Consider the following 20,296-nt stretch of genomic DNA (forward strand, 5'->3'; position numbering starts at 1 on the left):
CCCTTCAAACACTTTCGATAAGTAGATGAATACGGAAACGAAAATAACTTGGGACAATTAAATGCTTGCCATTTGAACATTCTCAACAAAACATTAATGGGAGATCAGTTATCTTAAGAAATATATCCTCCATCTCTCATAGAAAGGAATTTATCTTCCACCAGGTTTTTCGCTACATCCACTTCATCTTGTTAGTTGCTCAATAGACAAATGGATCTTTATACTTTGAAGCGGTACAGCTTTTAACTCATTCCACTGGCTACACATGTTTCTCCAAAAATAAAACTTACAAATATCTGGATATAAAGAGACGAGATTTAGTAGAATCAGTTCGCATGGAAATGATCTAGACCAAAGTTTGAAGCAAATCTAGTTAGTTCTATGTCACTGTAAATTTAAATTAACTTTGTTATGATTAAATTCAAAAATTTCAGTGAAAAACACCATTGAAGATGCATGTGTTTGCTGCATAAATTCGTAGTTTGCCAGATCCAACGGTATTTCCTAAACTAGCTATTTTGATCTCCTTGAGTTAAAGGCAATATAACCTATGTGGGATAAGGTCTTTTGAGTACTAACCATGCACTCCCTATGAAAAGGAAGCAATATTATGATAATGCCATAATCTATATTTATCATGTCTCTTGCCTTCTGTTGTGATCTCCTACTATGGGGATTGGGGAGTGACTAATTAAGCATATGACTTCAGCTATGTGTCCTGTGGGCTTTGGACTCCATTTTCTTTATCCACTGTCGTTTCATGGTATAAATATTTCGAAGTACATAAGGAGGCATTAAGCTGGACAAAATGGACACCATGAAGCTTTACTGCCTAGCTAGTGTACTGGGGAAATATTGGCTCGTAAGCGATGCAATTTAGTTTATTCAATTCAGTATTGATTAACTACGTTTCATGGTTGAACAGTATTCCGCTCAATAAAGTTTTATTTGCTGAAGGGTTCATCCTAAACAAGCTTGACAATCCTATATGAATTCTGATTCTGATGAAGTGAGAAAAGATTATCCACTTATGACAATTTTTATTGATTATTCTACTTTTTTTCTCTTTGGATATTTCCAGTCTGTTGCAGCAGTGGCTCTCCCATAGGGGTTTCAATATGTGGAGATCCAATTTTTGGACAGGACATGGTCTTGTTTTAATTTCTTTCTATCTTTTGAAAAATTTAGAGATTCAAAGGAGGGGTATAATATCCATGCCGAAAGCAACTTCCTAAAATTGAATGCAGTCGATAGTGGAATCAAAATTTGTGAAGCAATACTATGTTTCTTTCGTTCATCAAGCATCTCACCTTTTGGGGAGATACAATTTATTCTACATGTCTTGATGGTGCTGCCTAACAAAAAACAAACGTTTAAAGAACCTCATCACATATGGTCGGTTATATAGAAAAGTAGCTTCAGGCTTCTTCTCATTAGTAGTTCCATGATTTTTGCCTTGCCTTCACTTTTCCTAACTTAACAAATCCTGGCGTCCTCATCAAACTGCTGTTCGCGTGGCCAAAGCATCTCATATAATTCCAGTGATTGTGCAATGGTCATCAGGAGAAAATGCATGCCATAACAAATGTACTCATAAAGCTTAAAGTTGTTTATGCTGTGGGAATCCTCCATCAAATGAGTTAGTTGCTTCCCAAACTATGGTCATAGTTGTAGTCCTCTATTCGGTTTGATTTTTGATATAATTGCTTAATTCAACCTATAGTCATAGTCGTAGTCCTCTATTTAATTGGTTTGATTTCTGATATAATTGCTTAATTCTTTACATACACTAAATATTCTCCTTAGTTTTTTTCTTTAATAATGTGACATGTTCTGCTTAAACTTAATATCAATCTACTTTTCTGATAGCGATATTTATTTTTCTGTAGAAGGGACATCGCAACATTTCTCAAACATGTGCATATCCACATTTTTATAGATGCTGACCGCTAGACTATCTGTTTGTCCAAATAAGTATGAGAATATCGTAGCGAAATAGCAATAATCCTTTCCAATTTACCTCACATCTAGATCACATAACAAGCATTTGGGTTTTCAGCACTAAACCACTCAAGTTTATGTGTGCAGTGGCAGGGCCGGCTTGGGCCTTAGGTGACTGAGGCGGTCGCCTAAGGCCCCCGTCCCATGGAAGGCCCCCACCCCACGGTCCCCACTCCCCACCGCATAGTTTTTTTTTTATTTAATCCAGAGCCAGAAGATAGCCTTCAGCCTTTCGGAAAGACCCTTTCCCATCCGATAGCTGGAGTCATAGGCTTGTAGCTGGGCATTGAGCAGTGGGCGACGGCTACCAGTACCGGGCTGCTACGCCGCTACAGTGCATCCGGCATCCCCTTCGGCCCTTCGGCTACGACAGTGACAAATGATAGGCAACGGGCATTTCCTCCCTCCTTCTCTCCCCCCCTTCTCAGTTCTCTGCCGTGCTTTCTTTTTTATTGCTGAACCAGTGAACCTTCTCCCAAATCCCAATCTTCCGTTCTCCGGTTCTCGGCAGACTCGCAGCACCGCTCCTCGTCGTCCTCGGCTCCTCCGAGGCTCTGAGCCTCCGACCCTTCGGTCTCCGGCCTCCTCGGCTAATCGGCTCTGCTCTAAAGTCCACCGTCCTCGGTGGCTCGGTCCTCCTCCTCCGGCTCCAACTCCAAGAAGGCAGAACCCGGCGAGTGGCGAGCCGCCGGCCGGATCTCCTCTCCAGCTCTTGGACCGCCGGCCGGATCTCCTCTCCTGGCCGACGTCGCCGTCCTCGGCTCCTGTCCTCCAACCTCCGGGCCTCCGGCCGACGGAAGACCCAGCGAGTGGCGAGTCGCCGGCCGGATCTCCTCTGAGAGGAGTCCTCTCCAGCTCTCCTCGCCGTCCTCGCCATCCTCGCCATCCTCGGCTCCTCCGAGCTCCGCCGCTCCGGCCTCCTCCGCTCCTCGGCACTCAGCAGCTCGGCTCGCTCGGTCGCTCCAAGGACCAAAGTCCACCATCCTCCGTTGGACACTTGGACCGTGAGCATCCCACCGAATCACTGATCCCAAATTCCCAATTCCCAGGCAGTGGTGACCGGTGAGATATGAGAATCTAATCCACCGTATCTCCTCTGTTAGCTTCTAGGCTAGTTTACTAATTAATCTTTTGGTCCAATTAATTTTTATTTAATCAAGTTAGAGACATTATAATTGATTTTTTTTTGGGTTCAAATGTAGGTTGGTTGTGACTTATGACTTCGGCGGTTCAGCCTCTTCTCGCCGTCGAGTTCGGCACTATTCGGCCTCTTCTCGACATAATTAAGTTCGGCACTACTTGTCGGGATCCGAGTTTGTTTTTCTTGACACAATCAAGTTTTTTATATTTTAATTTATTTGTGATGTTTTTTTAATTGCTTAGTTTGATAATATTATTTATATATTAAAATGTCTAATAGAAAATATGACTGTGGGTGTGAGGCCCAATAGTCCCACATCGGAAAGATTCGTTCCAGAGCCTGGGCATATGAGGCGGGTGTCTCCTAATCCTGCAGACACGTTTTGGGTGGAAAACAAAATCGGGGAGGGGTGAAGGACGCTTGCGTGAAGCCCCAGAACCGGACAATATCTGGCAGGGGAGCCCCGTGTTCCCCCCTCATGTGGCCCCCACGTGGGCACTGGGTGCCTCACGTGCTCCGCGCAGAGGCGGGGGCGTGACATTTGGTATCAGAGCCGAGGACGGCTCTTGTCCGATGGTGTGAAGGGTGTGAGGCCCAATAGTCCCACATCGGAAAGATTCGTTCCAGAGCCTGGGCATATGAGGCGGGTGTCTCCTAATCCTGCAGACGCGTTTTGGGTGGAAAACAAAACCGGGGAGGGGTGAAGGACGCTTGCGTGAAGCCCCAGAACCGGACAATATCTGGCAGGGGAGCCCCGTGTTCCCCCCTCATGTGGCCTCCACGTGGGCACTGGGTGCCTCACGTGCTCCGCGCAGAGGCGGGGGCGTGACAGAGGCACGTGAGGCACCCAGTGCCCATGTGGGGGCCACATGAGGGGGGAACACGGGGCTCCCCTGCCAGATATTGTCCGATTCTGGGGCTTCACGCAAGCGTCCTTCACCCCTTCCCGGTTTTGTTTTCCACCCAAAACGCGTCTTGGGGTGAAGGACGCTTGCGTGAAGCCCCAGAACCGGACAATATCTGGCAGGGGAGCCCCGCGGTTCCCCCTCATGTGGCCCCCACATGGGCACTAGGTGCCTCACGTGCCTCGCGCAGGCGGGGGCGTGACATTTGGTATCAGAGCCGAGGACGGCTCTTGTCCGATGGTGGGAAGGGTGTGAGGCCCAATAGTCCCACATCGGAAAGATTCGTTCCAGAGCCTGGGCATATGAGGCGGGTGTCTCCTAATCCTGCAGACGCGTTTTGGGTGGAAAACAAAACCGGGGAGGGGTGAAGGACGCTTGCGTGAAGCCCCAGAACCGGACAATATCTGGCAGGGGAGCCCCGCGGTTCCCCCTCATGTGGCCCCCACGTGGGCACTAGGTGCCTCACGTGCCTCGCGCAGGCGGGGGCGTGACAGTGGGTATGAAAAACTCAAAAAAAAAAAATCGATAAAGGCCTCTTCTAATGAGTTCGCTTAGGCCCCCAAATGTATTTTTAAACATTTTTATACTTATTAAAAAAATTTATTATTTAAATAATAATAATAAAAAGGCCTCTTCCAATGAGTTCGCCTTAGGCCTCCAAATGTATTGGGCCGCCCCTGTGCAGTGGATGAAGGGACAACTATATCCTTACTCTTCACTTCCTCTTTCTGCTTAACCATTTCTACTCTTTCTTTCCATCCTTCAATTCAACTTTCTTTTTTTTCCTCTTCCTTTTCGACCTTCTAATCGATCTCTTGAGGTACAACTACTCCATGCTTGCGTGTCTTCTTGCGAATGTATTCAATCAACTTCTTTTCCTCTAGGTGCCAACCCCAGTGCAAGTCTGCGCATCTCAATTCATTTTAACAGTGTGAACACCTGTTTTATCAACCACAAGAACTAGAAATCATTTAGCAGATCATTATAAGATGGTGATTTTAAAAAAAATCCACACCTTTGAGTTTTAGCAATTTCATCTGAAGGTCGTATTCACAGTTCTTACAGTGAATGTGAACGTTTATGACTGTCCTTTTCACGGCCTCCTGGGATGAGTGTAAACATTGGCTCATCCTCCTCCTTGGCTTGGGTGATATCAGCATAAGTTTCTTCCTGGTCTTCTTTTCTATTCGTTTGTGAATATTCCCAGGGTTGAACACGCCCTTCACCGAAATCTTTCCTGTCGACTTCGATATCCGCCTTACGAACTCCTGTTAAATAAAATTACAAGGTTAGCGTGCCCGTTACACCTTTAAGAACTATTATTTACAGTATTGCATCCAAACGACTCAAATTAAGCTGATCATTGAGATAGCCATGACAAAGGAAGGTACAGATGTTAAGTTCAGTCATCTAAACTCACCATGGGTTCTTATGATTGTCTTCGCAACTGCGTGATATCATTCCTTGCAATGGAGGTGGAGTTTATAAACGGCAGTGATTATGTCCTCGCTCTTCTCCTTCTCCACAACCACTTCTTTCTTCTCACTTGCAACCATTTGAACCAAAACCAAAACAAAGGGTGAAGAGAACTCAAAGGGAAGGGAGAGCCACTACAATTGATTCATAAACAAGAAAAGGGCATGCATGGATGCCAACCTCTGTGGAAGAATGTTTTGCTCTTTCCATTGGACCACAATTCTCTATTGGAGGACTTGAAATCGACCATTTCTTCGGCAATTTCACAGGTACAACTTGATACGGTGTTACAATGTGCGAGTCCACTACAAGATTTTACGAGAGCATTGATGGTCATCATTGTGCTGGGACGATGCATCGATGAGGTCGTTGAATCATTTCATAACTGTGGAGATTCGTGCGAATATATTTTTTAATCCCACATCAATTATGCACTAGGTAGATCTTAAATATTTAGATAGGACCAAAAATTTCGATTAATATCTTTAGATAGCCTTTTTGGATAAAATCTTAGTTGTGATAAATGTTATCAGAACGGATCCGACCCATGACCTATATGGAATAGGAGATACTATAGCATCGGTTTATGAGGGTTGATCATGAGCCGATCGTGATACTTGTTATTAGTTTTGAATAGATTTAGATCATTGGCCTAGTGAGGGTGCTGGGATTTAAATGGGAAAAGCATATGAGGATTCATGCGGGTGTATATTTAATGCACATTGGTTATGTATTGGGTAGATCTTAGGTACTTGCACAAGGCCAAGAAATTCAAATAATATTTTTTAGTTAGTCTTTTTGAACGAGGCCCTAAACTGTGACAGTAGCAAACCTTAGAATTTTTATTTTTTTAACTCTTTCCAAGTACATTGAACAATTTTTTTTTCTGGTAAGCAAAATGATCAAAACTTTTAGATGGAATTGACAACTTGCACTTTATAATGTATATAAGTTGGGGGTTATCCCAGTGTTCATGTGGCTAATTAGGGTGCAAGTGGCTCTCCCTTCCTTTATCCTTTTCTTTATATATATATATATATATATATATATATATATATATATATATATATATATATTTGTTCTCGTAGTATTTTTTGGCAGAGAAAATTCTTACTTAATGCCTAATTAGAAAATGAATGATGCAATATTTTCCAAAAATGAATTATTTGCACTTTCCAATTTATGCACTGGCAAGGTGATTGAGAGCAGTATGAAACTTCAGACTTTGCTCCAGGACTAATTGATGACTACCAAGCTAATTTGTTCTCATCGTTTGTCATGCTCCGAACCCAAAATTCAGATCTGGCACGCAATACGGCCACACACTTCCTAGAGCAGAGCCTTAAAGAATATGCAAGGCCTAAAAATATATTACAATCTCAATGTCCGTAATCAACAATAATCACAATTCATACCAAATGATAAAGTTGGTCTAATTACAAAATTTGATAATCCAACTAGTATCAGTGATGCTCTATCTAATCATTCCCTCAGCCTATGATCTCAACTATATCTATATACTATGCAACCTGAAACACTGAAAAGAGAAAGAAGAAGGGGTTGTGAGCTTTACAATCCAGTAAGAATCTCCACACATTCACACCAACACAATAATACCATAAGTTTGAAAACCATAAGAAATTGTTGCACACAACATGAAATCACAAACCAACTTTCAATAATGCTTGAATAATTAGTATAAATATATACATCAAAGATCAATAGAAATCCATCCTCCCAAGAATGATATAGCATACAATATCTCATCACTTTTTAATAGTATTTTCAATGCTTTTCATTCCATTTCTTTTTAACTTGACCCAGATAAATTATTTTTTTAACTTTGGGCTAATTTTCGGTCACATTTTCAGCCCGTGACGGGGCAACCAACAGTATCGCATTTTCAGCCTGTGATAGGATAACAAATAGTATCACATTTTCAGTCTATGATGAGGCAACCAGTAGTATCACATTTCTAGCCTGTGATGGGGCAAACAACAGTTTCATATTTCTAGCCTATGACGGGGCAAACAATAGTTTCACATTTCTAACCAATAATGGGGCAAATAGTTGTTTTATATTTTTAACCTATGACGGGGCAACCAATGATAATGAGACGAATCCGAAGTCTTTGTTTATTTAATCAAGTTCACATCCACACATCAATTTCTTTTTAAACATTTTTTTTTGGCGTTAAACTAACCACAGTCACGTTTTTCACCCGTGATAGGGCAATCAATATAACATGGTTAGTCCAAAGCACGACATCCATTAGTCCAATTATGTAAATATAAATTATGCTCATATATGCATCCATCATACTATCAATTACAATCATACATGATTAAAATATGATTTGATACAAAAACCATCATAAAGCTACTATTACTTTTTATATATCTGAATCATTAGCATATCATACATATATAAGTACAAAAACATCTATACCATGTAGACCGGTGTACAAGGATTCTTACCTCTTTGCTGGCAATCCAGACAGATTGATCACTTACCCACACCGTAATCTACGAACCGAGGTGCGCAAAATCCTACTCAATGTCCTCTTATCCAAAAGATTGTTCTCCTACATAATCAAGTTAACATTAAATATTACCTAAGGTATCCGACAATCTAGAATCCTCTACTGATCCACTAAAGGGGTCCACCATCACGTAGTAATCTGGGACTATGCAACAACTCTCTCAACTAACGATTTTTGTAGACGGATAGGGTGGACTAGGTAGCAGCGTCCGATGATGTAGGTCGGTCCGCTCTGGCAATCAAACCAATCAACTCATAAAACAAGAATCAGGCCCTATTTTAAGGAGCTGTTAGTAGTAGAGGTGTTGGAAGTAGAGCTGTTTGAAGTAGAGCTTTTAAAAAAAGCTGTTTGCTGTTTGGTAACTATATTTCTAAAGTGTTGTGGTACTTTAACATATGTTTGGTAAACAAACTGAGAAAATACTTTTGTATGATAAAATTACTATAAAGGACATTGCATAGTATTGTACAACAGAGAATAATAAAACATAATATATATTAATACATAATATACGATATAGTATAATATTACTGTAATGTAAAATAATATTATTATAATATAGTAAACATTGTATAACATAGCATAATAATAATATAATTATTAGAGTAAATTAATTTTTCATAATATAACATAATATTAAATTATTTAACATAACATATTAATGTATTATGATATAATATATTATAGTATTATATTTATAGCATAATACAATAATAAAAATATAAAATATTATAATTATTAGTATCAATTAATTTCTCATAATATAATACAATATTAAATTATTTAACATAACATATTAAGGTATTATGATATAATGTAATATAATATTATATTTATAGTATAATATAATAATAAATATATAAAATATTATAATTATTAGTATAAATTAATTTTTCATCCTTCTAATGACCATTTATCTCTTTACTTAACTATTTGCAATGGTGACAAATTCACTATCATAAAGATCAGATTATTTGCCACTTACTCATTATTTTTTTATTTATCTATTTATACGTTCATTCGTATATATATTTATTTATGCATTTATTTATTTATTTATTATTTTATTCATTGAAATATATCTATTTATTATCTTATTTATTTATTCATTCATTCATTCATTTATATACATATTTATTTATACATTTGTTTATTTATTTATTTATTTGTTCTTTTCTATTTTTCTATTTTTTTCTCTTTTTTTTCTTTCTTTTTCTTCTTTTTTTTCCTTTTCTTTTTCTTTTCTTTTTTCTTCTCTTCTTCTCCTTCCTTCCTCTCCCCCCTTCTTCTTTCTTCCCCTCCTGTGCGGCTTCCAGCGCCACCGGTAGCCGTGGGAGGGGGCATGGCGGAAGGGAGCCGAGGTGGCTCGCCCGCCACCACCGTAGGCGGACATCGCCGCCCCACAGCTCCACTGCCATGGAGGCTTCGCTGCGGCTGGGACGCCGCGGCTGGGCTCGGCGGAAGGGAGCTGAAGCGGCTCGCCCCACAGCTCCCCGGTCCCGCGGTTGGGACGCCACGGTCCTGCGGCTGCGGAAGCCCGACCACCCCACGGCCCAGCCCGGCGGCTCCACGGTTCGGCGCGACCTACGAAGGGGCCGCCGGCCACGAGTGGTGGCCGGCATGGTGACCCATGGCCGACATGGTGGTTGCCACCGTGGGTAACCACGAGCATCCTCCCAAAACAAAGAAAAAAAAACAAAGGAACATGGGGCAGCAGCATTGAGAAGAAGAAGGAGATAGAGAGGGAGAGAGAGAGAGAGAGGGGGGGGGAAGGGTGAGAGAGGAAGAGGCGGTGGGATGGAGGGTTTTGGGAGAAAAAATAGTTTTTTAAATAGAGATATTTTGGTCAAAAAAATAGCTTTCCGACAAAACTGAAAACAGTATTTTCGGAAAGCTCCAAAATGGAGCATCTCCAAAAAAGTTGTTTTCAGCTTTCTGAAAAAGTTAAAACAGCTTTCCGAAATTTTTACTAGACATCCTTTTTCATTCAAAAGTACTTTTGGAGGGCCAGAAAGTGCTTTTTGGCCCTCCAAAAGCTCCCTCAAACCGGGCCTCTGTCCACGGTACAGATAACACAGTTGAGATTCATAATGATAGAGTCCAATGGTACTCGATGATGGTTGGGGTAAGACTAGCGTGACGGTTGGTCGCAGCAACATTGGTCTAGAATCCTCTATTGGGGTCAACCTGGGTCTACAATGAGAACACTAGGACCCTCCTACTGGGTGCAGAGTATTCCAATTAGAACCTTCTTATGTAGATCACTCTTTCTTTACGGAATCAAACTTAATTATCAAAAAATAGAATAAAATAGTGGACTAGTAACCTAGACTACCTACCGGCGTCCACCAGGGATCCATCACCACATCCTCCGAGTCCCTTCTACCATCTACTCGAGTCAACTAGAGAGAGAAACACCAAAAGAAAGAAACAAAAAGAAGAAGAAAGAGAGAGAAATTAGAGAGAGAATTAGAGAAAGGAGGGAGAAAGAAAGAAGAGGAAAGAAGAGAGAGAAACTCTTTGTCTCCACTCTTCACGATTGGTTGTCTCCTCTCTTCCCCCTCGCAGGTCCAAGGGGCGGCGGCCATTATGGCCCAATGCCCACTCAACAGCGGCCGGCAGCGACGGAAAAGAAGAGGATGAAGACCGAAACAGGGCATCCCTGTTTCAACGATTTTCTAGTGATGCACCAACTCCAATCACGGCGAACAAGGCTGGAAATAGTAGAGAAGAAAGAGAATGAAAAGGAGGAGCCTTACCTCGGTCCGGCAAGGCGCTTCGGTGGCTCTCCGACAACAAATCAAGGAAGAAGGATCCTGACTTAGAACTCGAAAAACAAAGAAAATCAGGCAAGGATTGTTTGGAATCTATGAGCAAGGGCTTGAAGGAAGTGGGGTAGACGGAGTCCTCGGGCTTTCACTGGAGTCCGGTGAGCCTTAGGACTCCTCTTCCATGACAGACTCAGCGAGGAAGACGACTGCTATCAGGAGTCCTCCTTCCCGTCGCACGTGCTAGCGCACATTGGGCGGCCCAAGTGGCCGGTCCAGCATGTTCCCAAGCCGAACCAAGCCGGCCCAACCCAATCAATTACGGGCTCTGACATTGTTCCTCTCCAATTTTTATTGCACTCTTTATTTACAGATTTCCCTCTTTCCCAGGCATACTACTTTGATTAATAAAAGTGGGGGAAGAATTTCACTTCCTCCATCGTTCCTCAAAAAAAAAAAAAATCATGAAAAGAAACACAGAAATCCAAAATGCGAACTGAAAGAGTAACTGAAAAAGGATTGAAGTCTTGGATAGTGAGTGTCCAAATATTTAGATCTGGCTACAGTGGCTATTCCTTCCTTCCTCTCTTAAGAAAGAAAAGGATGAAGAATTTGCGTACTCTGTTGCGGGTCCCTTCCATCATGTTTTGTACTTAGCGTCTTTTTTCTTTTTCTTTTTGTTCTGATGCTCTTTGCTTTTACGGGAGGCCGTTGGTGTCGGTGTTGGTGACGATGCTCATTACATGGAAGTAACATCAGAGGCCTTGACTTGCCGGCTAAGAGGCAACCTGTTAGGGGCCTTATTATGGAATCTAATTGTCCTTGTTACGGAATCTAATTGTGATATCATTCAGAGCTCTTCAAGAAACGAATATGGAGTTCTGTAAATGGTGCGTAATTTGTGGGGACCATCATGTAGATTACTTCGAAGAGCTTTCTTGGAGTGACTGAAGTGAGAATATATCGCGATGCGGTGTCCATGGGTAAGAAGGTGGATTTCCGTATTGCTCCTAGTGTGGAGGATTGCAAGGGGAAGAAGCAGTCTTCCAAGGATTCTCCAGACTTCGCTGACATTATTAGAGATTACATCTAATTAAGCTTGATCTTAAGAGAAGAAAATTCACGGGGAGTAATCCCTGGGAGAAACCCTCTCTAGTAAGTTAAGCTTGATAGATTCTTGATTTATGCAGAATGGGAAGAGAATTTCCCACTGTCCTTAATTTCATAAAGCTTTTGTGAATGCATGTTCTGACCATGTCCCGATTGGGGCGCGAACTGATTGCTTTGTAAATACATGCAGATTTACTGGGGCTGCAGCTTTGAAATAATATCCTTCTTTCATCATTTTTGGTGTTAAGAAGCATGCTTGAATCTTGCAGCTCAATTGTTGGTAAAAGAAAAAAAAAAGTGTGGTTAAGGCATGGTCAGCAATGAACTTAAGCTTTGCATTTAGGACCTGCAGGCACCACATTTGGCCAGCTCCCTAAGGTCATATCTTTCAGCAGAAAGATGACTAATTTGTAGATCTGGTAGATCTCAGCTTACGACAACAGACTAAGAGTAAGGTGGACCGGTCTACCAGTATTTTTTGTTCGGAAGCTGGGAGGAGCTAGCTACTGTCATTTTACCATTTCACCCGATCAGATTTGTACTACAAGAAAATAAAATAGGTTTTCGCCGGTAGAGAAAATCGCAGCTGAGTTGGGAAGAAAGAACTAATTCCTTTAATTGTTAAATTGAATACCTAGGTCTCTTAGAAACAAACCAACTAGCTAATTTAAACCACTCCCATAAGTTAAGAACGGCTTGGCTTCCTGGGGCATGGGAGCACTTGTTGCTGAAGAGACTTTTACGAAAGTAACGGCTGGCCCTCACAGAATCCGACAGCATGCATTAATCCTCCAACTGCAAGCAAATTAGCAGAAGGAAGTAAGGCATCCAATCCAAATCACCTTTTGTCATGTCCATATAATGCTCTATTTCATGCAATCCAGAAGCAAGAGCTTTTGCCACCCTCCCTTTGAAACCTAGCCTCCACCATCATGGGCAGTCGAGCTGGAGGCATGCCACCTGCTTTCCCTGCAGGGGGCGGTCCAGGCGGGCCTGTTTCCTCTGAAGGGGATGCAGGGGACACCCTTTCCAAACTTCTGAAGAAGGATATCCTCCCAACGTACGACGTTGTGAACGATGCTATACGGCATGACAACTTGCGGGAGCTCCTGAAGCATGTTGAGGGACCTGTGAACCTATCGGAGGACCCGTTGCTCAGCGTGGTGATCGCCTGCGGGAAGAGCAAGCTCGCGATCAAGCTGTTGGCGAACATGCCACCGGAGAAACTAATGGACAAGAATTTTAATGACGACACAGCCCTCCATGTGGCGGCGGAGATGGGAGATGAGAGCGTGGTGGAGGCATTGGTCAAAAAGAACCGCGACCTGCTCGGGGCCTCCAACAAGCAGCTGGAGATCCCGCTGCACAAGGCCGCGCTGTTCGGACGGAGGCGAATATTCTGGGACCTGGTGAGGCACGGCAGCAACGCGCGTGCAAACAGGGAGGACGGCGCCACCATGTTGCATTGTGCCGTCGTCGGCAAGGCACCCGGTACCATGCACCTTTCTCTATGTTAATATAATCTATGTTTTCTAAGAAGCACAATACTTTTTATTAGAGATTCGGCACCACTCATTGCTTGTTCCTGTACATGTTTTGTAGAGCTGGCATTGGAGATAGCAAAAGAGTATCGAGACCTGATGACTCGTCGGAATTCAAAGGCTGTCACGCCTTTACAGCTAATGGTGACCATTCCGGAGGCATTTCCAAGCCAATCTCACCTTGGGCCTATTGAATCCCTCATCTATGACTGTTAGCACTCTACTCTCTCTTTTTCCTATTTGTAGTGGTTTGGAGAGAAAATAGAAGTCTCTGATTTTAATGGGATATTGAAAATTAATTGTGCTATCATATTCTCCTTTGCCATCGATTACCTAAAAAAGAACCTCGATGTGAACATTCAATATCAACAATATCTAATTTCAGAACCTATTATCACTTTCTTTCTTTTTGAGAAAACAAACCCTATCATCCTTGGCTTATCTCTTTGAGCAAGCATAGCACAACTGCTCCAAATGTTCCAATTGTTCCACAAATCCTCTACGTCCCCTCTCCTCCAATATTTCCTGGTACTTGGGTGCTGTACTGTAAGCCTTAGGAAGACTGAGCGCCATAAGATATGATAAATTAAGAAATGGTATTAGGTAAAAAATTTATAAGAAATGGCACTAGGTAAAGAATTTATACAAATAAAATTGATTCATTTACCTATAGATTTACTTGTTTTGTTTTGTACATCATGTCATAAGCCATTACTTATTGTTGATCCTAACTATGGTGGGATTCATGAAACATGTCATAGTTTATAGTATATACTTTAGTCTGATTTTCTTCTATTCTACATTTCAGGGATTCCTTTGGAAGAGAGACATAAAAAGCCTGTAGAGGAGTCATCAGTGCGTGAAACCTCCGATCCACGATACAAGGTAAAGATACAGTACTAGCTCTTGTATCAACCTTCATGTAAGAGGCCATGGGGGACTATAAAAATGGACAACTATATTTCTTAGAAGAAGTGCATTTATGGTTTTATGTGAAAATTAATAAGTCTTAGATAGTTACCTTAATTATAAGGGACTCTGGCCTTGTAAGGGACGGGAAGGTGAGATATTATGTTATAAATTGATAACTAGGATGAGCTCAAGTGGCAACCTTGAGTGGATAATCTGGATATGTGGATGCTGTGACCCCTGTCCAATTTCCTTTAAAATAAGATCTTCCATTTTCCCAGAACATGGAGAGCAGGGATTTTCGTTCATCATTAGCAGTTTCCCAACAATGCGTTAATGGACCCATCGTTGTCATGCTTGGAATGGAATTTTGTTGTTCCAAGTGCCTGGTTTAAATAGGAGATCTTAAATAAACACAAGCTACTAAATAATCATTTAACGTTTTGTCATATAAACCTAAGAAAATTTGGACATATATGACCTAATCAATCTGTCTTCCCTCTTTTCGAGCCTGATATTGGATACCTGTCGAATTATATTCTTGCAGTTGTGAATATTGGACGAATGCAATTGGGATGATAAAAAAAAAAACTAATAATACAAAAGATTGAGTACTAGAACTTTCACTATATATGTGTGTGTATGTCTATGTATGTATGTATATATGTGTGTATATATGTATGTATCTATGTATATGTGTGCCCACCTACAAATCAGCTAGATATGGGCGGGAAGAATGCAAATGATCTATAGGAGAAAAATTGTTGGACTTCTTAATGCAACTTCTAGAAGGCATGTAGGGGAAAATAAAAAGGAAAAATATTGCAGAAGAAGCCATTCATGTCAACCGCTTTTAGATTTTCTTACGAAGGGAATGCCGTGGGCCACCCGTTAGTGCACTTGGAAAGACATGTAGATAAAATAATTAAGAAATTGTGCTCCATCATAAATCAAAACAATCAACCTTTTCGGTCATCATGCCCTCATTTCCTCGGCCATCCCCATACTGGCATCACACACAAACATGTGTACTTGTGTCTATGAACAACATCTATATATGAAATTTTTCACTATGAAAAATACAGTATCATTGTTTTCATTTCAAGCATCAGCAAAAGAAATATTTCCTAAATATTATGAGACATTCACTGGGGATTTTTACTTCTCTCACTCCAATTTACTCACATTTTTTCTTTTTAATCCAATATATGATTATCTTTATATTCATATTTGTTTATTATCTTTTAAACGATAAAACATGAGGCATGTTGGAGCTATACAGGATAATGAATGCCTACAGCTTGTGAGGACATCTCGGAGAAAACTTCCACCTAATTATGCCTCTTTTTTTGACATGTTGGAATTGGCTTGCATTCCAGGTATTGGCTCTTTTTATAAGTTTTGTGGTTAGAGGTAAATCTATAATATGCTGTATTCGGTTGATTTTAATGAACCATATATGTTTTTGCAGTTAGATGGGCTCGGATACTTGTTTTCAACATTTTAAAGCAATGTGAGTTTTAGTATACAAGTCATACTCTTTTCTGGTAAACCTTGCTTCATTATGAGCTTGTTTTATATACTTGATCATAACTTGAATATAGATTAACTTCACACATAAATGGTAAATTCTGAATTTTAATCTCAATTTTTTTTGTATAAACTCACTGTGTTAGCACACTATGTTTATTAAAAAAATACACTTATCTATTTTTTTAGGTTATTTCATTATTTACGCAAAAAAAATAAATTATTAATTTTGACTTCTGTTGTTATTGGATAGTGTCCACCAGAATTCAAGACCTTGAACTTCAGAAGAAAAATCATAAACAAGCTATGGAACTTATTGCTTATTTGGCTAAAGATCTTGATTACTGGGATTTTATTGACAAGGGAAGAAAACCATCAACAGCCCCGAGCGAATACTTACCAACTCCACCTGACATGATCAGCAAACCTCCAACTATTTCGTCGGGCCGAAACGAAACTTCAAAAAGTAATGAAAATCAAAGAAAACAAGGAAACGAAAAACTTCCTGAAGTTGGCACTAATAAGAAACTTCGATGGAATGAATCACCTTTAATTCTTGGTGCAGCACTTGGCCTTCATGAGTTTGTAAAGCAAATTTTAACAGTATGTCCAGCATCTGCATCATTGCATGACACAGAGGGGAGGAATGTCCTTCAAGTGGCAATTTTGCATGGTCAGGAAAAGATTGTTGAGATTATAGAGTCAATGGCCACAGGGAAGAATCCAGTCTTACCGTCTTGGTTGTTGTCTGAAATTGAAAAAACAACACAAAACACCATCTTGCATTACGCTGCTGTCAAAACTGTCCAAGAAAATTTTCCTGCCACACAAATGCAATACGAGCTCCAATGGTTTGAGGTAAGATTGCTAAAAGTTTTTATTCATTTTTTCTACTACCATTAAGCTTCGTAAATGAAAAAGTAGCATACAATTCAATTGATTAACTATTATGGTACCAGAGGCATTAGCAAAATCTCAAATATGTTCTCAGTAATTACAAAAAGATTTAAAATAGTCGTGCATTTATCCACATCTACGAATATCTCATGCATGACTATTTTTGGTTATTTAAACTGTTGACCATATAGTTGCTATAAATTGACTATTATACTTTATAATATGTTCTTCAAGCTTGATTGGAGTATTCAAATCATTTCTTACGTTATTGCTCAATGTTTCCAAATGGGCTTTGTTTCTATTTAATTTAATCTTTCTTCTATTTGAATTTTTTCGAAAAGTTTAATAAAGGAATGTTTTGTAAAATAGATTCAATCATGCACATGTGTGTGTTTGTGCATGCCGTAGTCCATAATTTTGAAGTGTATTGCGAGGAAATGTCTCCAACCTATTAATAACTGGCCCTGCTTAAGTTTCTTTTTGAAAAGTAAACATTGATGGCCAATATTCAATCAATATATATATAATTTTTTGATTCAGCAATTTGACTTTCTTATTTATTTTATGTTACTACCAAAATTAATAGCTTGAGATAAGAGAAGCAATTAACCTACCAATTTTAATTCATCGTTTTTCATTCAATATCATTAGGGTGTTTCTTGAATTAGAAGCCTCCACAAATCACCACGTTGATGTTGAATAACAATATTTGAGAAAATAATTGTATTAAAAAATCTTTCATAAGATGTAGGTCAACCATGCAAGTTGAGTAGGATTGATCATTGGCCGGATTTGGGCACAGAAAATGTCAATCCCAGCCTGAAGCCCAACTAAAAATGAATATAGTTTTGGCCCGAGACTCGGCCCATGATCAACCCTAACGCGGAGTTATTTGTGCTGAGTGTTGTTTTTTGGGCTAGCTAGTTTTCACCATCATTTTCATGCTTTCTTCTCCTTTTTTTTTTTTCCTTCTCTTTTCTTTTTAATTATTTTCATCATGTTCCTCCCTTTTGTATTCATTTCATTTGTAGTAAAACATACGGTGGTCTCTCCTTCCATTTTGCTAAAAAAAAATATAGGACAAGCTGCACACAAAGTTTCAAATTATAGATTAGTTCGTTGAAATAATCTTACATCTGTTTAAAAAATATATTTATGTGTGCATGTACACAATGTATACAAAGTTGCTTGTATATCTACTTTGATTACTTTCATATTGGGTGCAGAGGCATTTGCACAATGTACATAAAGTTGCTTGTATATTTACTTTGATTACTTTCATACGGGGTGCAGAGGGTGAAAAGGTTGGTCCGTAAAGATTTAGATTATAGCCGAAACCAAGATGAGCTAACAGCTCAAGAACTTTTCAACGAGGAACACAAGATTATGGTTCAGAATGGTAAAGAACAACTGATGGAGATGGGGAAAACATACTCAAGCCTTGTAGCGGCTGTGGTCTTTGCTTCTAGTTTCTCCATACCAGGCGATAAGGATGCTAATAATAACCCAGTTTTCCTGCATAAGACTGCTTTCAAAGTTTTCTCACATGCATATGTGATTGGATTGTCCTGTGCCGCTACAGCTTTGGTATTATTTTTGTCTCTCTTAACCTCACCTTACAGAGTTCAAGAATTCCGCCGCTCGATACCTACGAAGTACTTTTTTGCTAATGTGTCTTTCTCTCTCGCATTGGTGGCTCTATTAGTGGCGTTCACATGTAACATCTACCTAAATATATATGGCGGAAGAAAGGCACAGACAAAGGATCTTGTACCGCTTGTGTGTGAGCTTACCATCTTTCCGGTAGTGTGTTTGTTTGTGTTACTTTATCGGGGCGCTTCCTTTGGATTTGGCTCCTTCACGCGACGTGTTTGGCGTTAGATCATAAAACCCCCTACATGCATCCTTCAACAAGTTCGGTTATGCACTTTTGAGAGCCAGAGCTCTTCATTTTCTTATTTAATTTGTTGATCTTTTCGAACATGTACTCGTATACTGATGCATGAAGTTTGTAATCATTACAGCTCTAAATTTGAAATGGTCTATAATTATCTGAATGAAAGTGACTGGACTTTGCTGCATTTTTTCCAAAAAGAAATGATCCATAAGTATGGTGACTGCAAATACTTTCTCTTATATAAAACAACTATAGAAAAGTTATGAATGGCATTATGTTCAAAAAATAACAACTTTCTTCGCATGGAATAATTTCCTTAGATATCAAGACTGTTCTCTATGGGCGTACGGAGTTTCAATTAGTTGGGTTTGAAATATATATTTGATTACAAAATATTTATGTTAGAGAGTAAGCATTGGTGCAGCAGCGAAGTTTCTCTATGATGATTTTGAGGTTATGGATTTGAAATGCAGAAACAATATCTTACTGTACCATCGCAATGACAACAGCCTCTTGAGCTTTTTTTTTTTTTTTTTTTGTGCAAAATACTCATGCAGCCTCTAGAAACAATATATTCATTTTAGTATATGTAATTACATTTCTCCTCCCCTTTAGGTCCCTAGCATGCATTTGAGAGAAAGAAACTAAGCACCCAGCAACTATACATGTAAATGAAGAATCATGCAATTTATGCATAACAAAATAAAATAAAAAAACACTACATTAACTATTTCCTCCTTGTGCTTTTCTCTTCCTCTATAGCAAGACTCTAATCCTTGATAACAACGTGAAACAATCTGGTGTAAGAAACTTAATATAAACTCGGCAAAACAATTTCATCTCTTGAATATATGCCATAAGCATTTTTTTTCAATAGAAGTTATACACGACAAGGCTAAATAGGCTGAAGTATAACAAAAAGCCTCCAATATATGTACGACTTGTGCAACTTTGTTGTCAAACAGGTATGTAAAGCACATGCCATCCACCTCTCTTTTGTCATTTGAGATCAAACCCATCGGTCCTATCTCTCATATCTAAGATTCACAAAGTCAAAGTTCTATGGAATGAGAATTGTCATAAATTATTACCATAAGAGACAAGCACTACAGGAAAAGCGCTTTTTTTTCCGACGCTAGGAGAAAGAGTCGGAAAATTTTGGTTCAGCGCCAAATTTTGCCGACGCTTCTAAAAAGCATCGGTAGAGCTTTAGAATCGATGACGCTTTTGAAGCGTCGTAGGTCCCTCCTCCCTCCGGCGCCGATATCAATCCACCGCCTCCTCCGTCTCTTGGATCTGAGACACGAATCCAAGCCACTCTCCTCTCCTCCTCCCTCCGGCGCCAACATCAATCCACCACCTCCCCCGTCTCTTGGATCTGAACCGCGAATCTAAGCCAGAGTGTCTCGCCACCAACCTCGCTTCTGAAGAAGAAGAAGAAGGGAGAGAAGGAAAGTGTTCCATGGCGGGTTTGGAAGCCCAGAAGGACTCCCCAAAGAACACCCAAATCCTCAGCAAGACCTCCGTCCTCCGAACACTCTCTCTCCTCCATTCCATCTCCAATCCTCCCTCCTCCGAA

At 40.2% G+C, this 20,296-nt stretch overlaps 2 protein-coding genes across 2 annotated transcripts; one reads left to right on the plus strand and one right to left on the minus strand.

Moving 5' to 3' along the window:
- Nucleotides 1-2,027: 2,027 nt before the first annotated feature.
- LOC103711818 (heavy metal-associated isoprenylated plant protein 4-like) lies at nucleotides 2,028-5,603 on the minus strand. The gene is made up of 3 exons (XM_026806477.1): nucleotides 5,538-5,603; nucleotides 5,063-5,315; nucleotides 2,028-2,107 (listed from the first exon to the last, which is right to left on the minus strand). Exons 1-3 carry the CDS (start codon nucleotides 5,601-5,603, stop codon nucleotides 2,028-2,030), a joined length of 399 nt encoding a protein of 132 aa, XP_026662278.1.
- Nucleotides 5,604-12,831: 7,228 nt separating this feature from the next.
- On the plus strand, nucleotides 12,832-18,877 carry LOC103711819. Its single transcript, XM_026806478.2, has 7 exons — nucleotides 12,832-13,434; nucleotides 13,546-13,695; nucleotides 14,293-14,369; nucleotides 15,676-15,772; nucleotides 15,865-15,906; nucleotides 16,177-16,781; nucleotides 18,114-18,877. The coding sequence occupies exons 1-7, from the start codon at nucleotides 12,876-12,878 to the stop codon at nucleotides 18,699-18,701; spliced, it is 2,118 nt and encodes a 705-aa protein (XP_026662279.2). The 5' UTR covers nucleotides 12,832-12,875; the 3' UTR covers nucleotides 18,702-18,877.
- The last annotated feature ends 1,419 nt before the right edge of the window (nucleotides 18,878-20,296 follow it).

Source organism: Phoenix dactylifera, chromosome 2 (genome assembly GCF_009389715.1).
Source record: "Phoenix dactylifera cultivar Barhee BC4 chromosome 2, palm_55x_up_171113_PBpolish2nd_filt_p, whole genome shotgun sequence".
Classification (NCBI taxonomy): Eukaryota; Viridiplantae; Streptophyta; class Magnoliopsida; order Arecales; family Arecaceae; genus Phoenix; species Phoenix dactylifera.

Bases quoted from the DNA above. Each gene is read 5' to 3' on its own strand.
- LOC103711818 (XM_026806477.1), bottom strand. From the start codon at position 5,603: ATGGTTGCAAGTGAGAAGAAAGAAGTGGTTGTGGAGAAGGAGAAGAGC. The intron at 5,316-5,537 runs GTTTATAAACTC...TTTATTTAACAG, and splicing joins GCGAGGACATAATCACTGCC to GAGTTCGTAAGGCGGATATC. The intron at 2,108-5,062 runs GTGTGGATTTTT...CAGTCACCTAAG, and splicing joins GAAATTGCTAAAACTCAAAG to GCCCAAGCCGGCCCTGCCAC.
- LOC103711819 (XM_026806478.2), top strand. From the start codon at position 12,876: ATGGGCAGTCGAGCTGGAGGCATGCCACCTGCTTTCCCTGCAGGGGGC. The intron at 14,370-15,675 runs GTAAAGATACAG...GGAGCTATACAG, and splicing joins CCTCCGATCCACGATACAAG to GATAATGAATGCCTACAGCT. The intron at 16,782-18,113 runs GTAAGATTGCTA...TACGGGGTGCAG, and splicing joins ACGAGCTCCAATGGTTTGAG to AGGGTGAAAAGGTTGGTCCG.